Source organism: Chlamydomonas reinhardtii, chromosome 9 (genome assembly GCF_000002595.2).
Source record: "Chlamydomonas reinhardtii strain CC-503 cw92 mt+ chromosome 9, whole genome shotgun sequence".
Taxonomy (NCBI): domain Eukaryota; kingdom Viridiplantae; phylum Chlorophyta; class Chlorophyceae; order Chlamydomonadales; family Chlamydomonadaceae; genus Chlamydomonas; species Chlamydomonas reinhardtii.
Genome location: NC_057012.1, coordinates 4,904,592 through 4,907,428, shown reverse-complemented (window position 1 = coordinate 4,907,428; position 2,837 = coordinate 4,904,592). Strand labels below are relative to the sequence as shown.

Genomic DNA, 2,837 nt, shown 5'->3' with positions numbered 1-2,837 from the left:
ACCCCCCCCCCCCCCCGCCCCCGCCGCCGCCGCCCCCCTCCCCCCGCCCCCGCCGCCGCCGCCCCCCTCCCCCCGCCCCCGCCGCCGCCACCACAGGAAATGGCCCTGGGCCCCAACGCCCTACGACAACTGGAGATCGTATCCGCCGCCGACCAGGCCGGCAGTAGCAGCAGCAGTGGCGGCACCGGCAGTAGCAGCAGCGGCAGTAGCAGTGGCGGCGGCGCTGCTACTGCCACGCTGCTGCGGCTGCTGGACCGCACCTCCACGGGCTTTGGATCTCGGCTGCTGCGGCGCTGGCTGGTGCGGCCGCTGGCGTGTCGGGCGCTCATCCTGCGGCGGCAGCAGGCGGTGTCGGAGCTGCTGGAGGCGGGTGGGTGCACTCGGGGGTGCGGGGGTGCGGGGGTGAGGACTGATTCGTGGTGATGACTGGTGGGTGCGTGCGGGGGTGCGGGGGTGTGGGTGTGCTGACTGGAGGGCCGGGTGTGATTGTGATGGGGGGTGGGATTTTGGGGGACGTTTGGTGGGGGTGTAATTGTTTTGGGATTGGGAGTGTGGGGGTGGGCTTGTTGCGGGGGTGGGATTGTGGGGGTGGGCGCATGCTGTGGCGGCAGCAGCCGCTGTCCTGCCACCCATGCCCGCCCCTCATACCCTCCTGAGTCCTCATGCAGAGAGCCCTTGCGCACTCGGCACCCCAGCCCCCAGCCAGCCCTTCCTCATTCTCCCTCCCTCCCTCCCACGCCACCCATACCCTTTCTCATCCCAACCTGTAATGCCGCCCACCCATCCACCCACCCACCCTGCTCCTACCGACCTCTACCCTACCATACTTCCTTTGCACACCATCTTTGCCACCCACCCACCCACCCACCCATACACCACCCACCCGCCCACCCATCCGCCGCGCAGCCCGCTCCGCCGCCGCCTCCCGCGGCCCTCTGGCGGCGCTCCCCCGCGCTCTGTCCCGCCTGCCTGACGTGGAGCGGGGGGTGACCCGGGCGCTGCACGGCGCGGCCTCACCCGCCGAGTTCGTGGCAACACTGCGGGCGCTGCAGCAGGTGTGTGCGTGTGGGGTGGGGTGGGGTGGGGTGGGTGGGTGTGGGGGGTCAGGGGGGGTGGGTGGGTGAGAATGGTTGGTTGGGTGTGGGTGGATGGGTGAGGGGGGGTGGGGTGCATGTGTGTGTGTGTGCATCTCTGTCTCAGTGTGATCGTATACCCTCTTTTGTCTCACATAAAAAACCGCACTCAACACATACTCACGCGCTCGCCTGCAGTTGCGCACCGACTTGGGTCTGCCGCTGCTACCCGACCCCGTCCTCACGCCCGAGTCCATGGCCGCCGCCGCCGCCGCTGATGGAGCTGCCGCCGCCGGCGGCGCCGCCAACCCCGCGGCGGCGGCGACACAGCCGGCGGCAAACGCGCAGGACGTGAGGGGTCAGGACGCGGCCGCGCTTCGGGACCTGGAGCGGGGCGTGGGCTCGCCACTGCTACGGCAGCTACTGCGCCAGGTGTGACAGCGAGCGGGCGTGTGTGTGAAGTAGTGTGGCTCCATAATAAGTAGCTGGGGGGGATGGATGTGGTCGGTTTCGACATGCCCAGCGGAAAGCGCGAGGCCACTGGGGCGCAGCGCGTGACGGGCCGGGGTGGGGGCTGGGGGATGTGTGGCCCAGCACAGCAGTTACGGGTCTGTCCGCGTTGGGGGTTGTTGGGGGAGTCATTGCTCGTAGTTGGGGTGTCCGTGGTGCCTAGCTGCCGCCAACACACACGCGTGCATATGCATGTGGCTGCATGTGTGTATGTTGAGCAGGTGGGCAGTCGCGGGCTGGCGGCGGCGCTGGCCGGCTGCCTGGCCCCCCTGGATCCCGAGGCGGCGGCGGCCAACGACTTCAGCCGCATGTTCGCAGACAAAGCCAGGTGCGTGTGTGTGTGTGTGGGCGCGTGTGTGTGTGTGTGTGTGTGTGTGTGTGTGTGTGTGTGTGTGTGTGTGTGTGTGTGTGTGTGTGTGTGCGGTATCTACATTCCCCCTAATTTTGGCCATGGTTTATCCTGTGAATGGCATAAACTACCCCACCCTCTAACCCACGCCTCCAACCCATGCTCCAACCCCACACGTGTTTGACCCATCATTCCCGCGCGCCAGGTTCGCCGGCGTGTGGGCCGCCGCGAGGGCGGTGCGTGCCGCCGAGACCCACCTGGCCTCGCTGCTTCCCGGCCTGGCTCGGGCTGCGGGGCTTCAGCCTGGCGGCGTGTCGTATGTGGCGGTTCAGAACCAGGGCGACCACCTGATAGAGGTGCCGGTGGGGGCGGAGGACCGCGTGCCGCGGGCCTGGCACAAGGTGCGTGCGTGTGTGTGGGAAGGGGAGGGGCATGTGTGTGGGGGGGAGGGGAGTGTGTGTGTGTGTGGGGGGGGGGGGTGGAGATTGTAAATACCATCCCAAATAAAGGGGGTTTAGCACGGGCTTTCGACACGAATGAATTTTCAATGCCGGGGTTTGTCGGTTTTGGATGGATTGTTGAAGGCAGCGCTACAAACTGGCACACAAACTGCCACACACCCTGCTCACTCACTCCATCCCCGTACAAGTTTGGGCTGGTATCTACAACCCCACCTCCCCCCCCCCCTACGCCTCCACCCCCCCCCCCCCCACGCCCGGCCCTGCCTCAGGTGTGCTCCACCAAGAAGGTCCACCGCTACCACCCCCCGGAGGTCACCGCAGGCCTGCAGGTGGGGATAGGGTGTGTGTGTGCGTGCGTGCGTGCGTGCGTGTGTGTGTGTGTGTGTGTGTGTGTGTGTGTGTGTGTGTGTGTGTGTGTGTGTGTGTGTGTGTGCTTGTGTGTGT

General features: G+C 67.1%; 1 protein-coding gene across 1 annotated transcript in view; it reads left to right on the top strand.

Moving 5' to 3' along the window:
- The first annotated feature begins 96 nt into the window (after positions 1 to 96).
- CHLRE_09g397845v5 (uncharacterized protein) overlaps positions 97 to 2,837 on the top strand; it is a 6,408-nt gene continuing 3,667 nt past the window's right edge. Inside the window, exons 1-6 of the mRNA XM_043065862.1 lie at positions 97 to 370; positions 907 to 1,055; positions 1,272 to 1,505; positions 1,805 to 1,911; positions 2,138 to 2,333; positions 2,663 to 2,722. Coding sequence (XP_042921313.1) covers positions 100 to 370; positions 907 to 1,055; positions 1,272 to 1,505; positions 1,805 to 1,911; positions 2,138 to 2,333; positions 2,663 to 2,722 — 1,017 coding nt within the window. The 5' untranslated portion in view covers positions 97 to 99. The remainder of the gene's footprint in view (positions 371 to 906; positions 1,056 to 1,271; positions 1,506 to 1,804; positions 1,912 to 2,137; positions 2,334 to 2,662; positions 2,723 to 2,837) is intronic.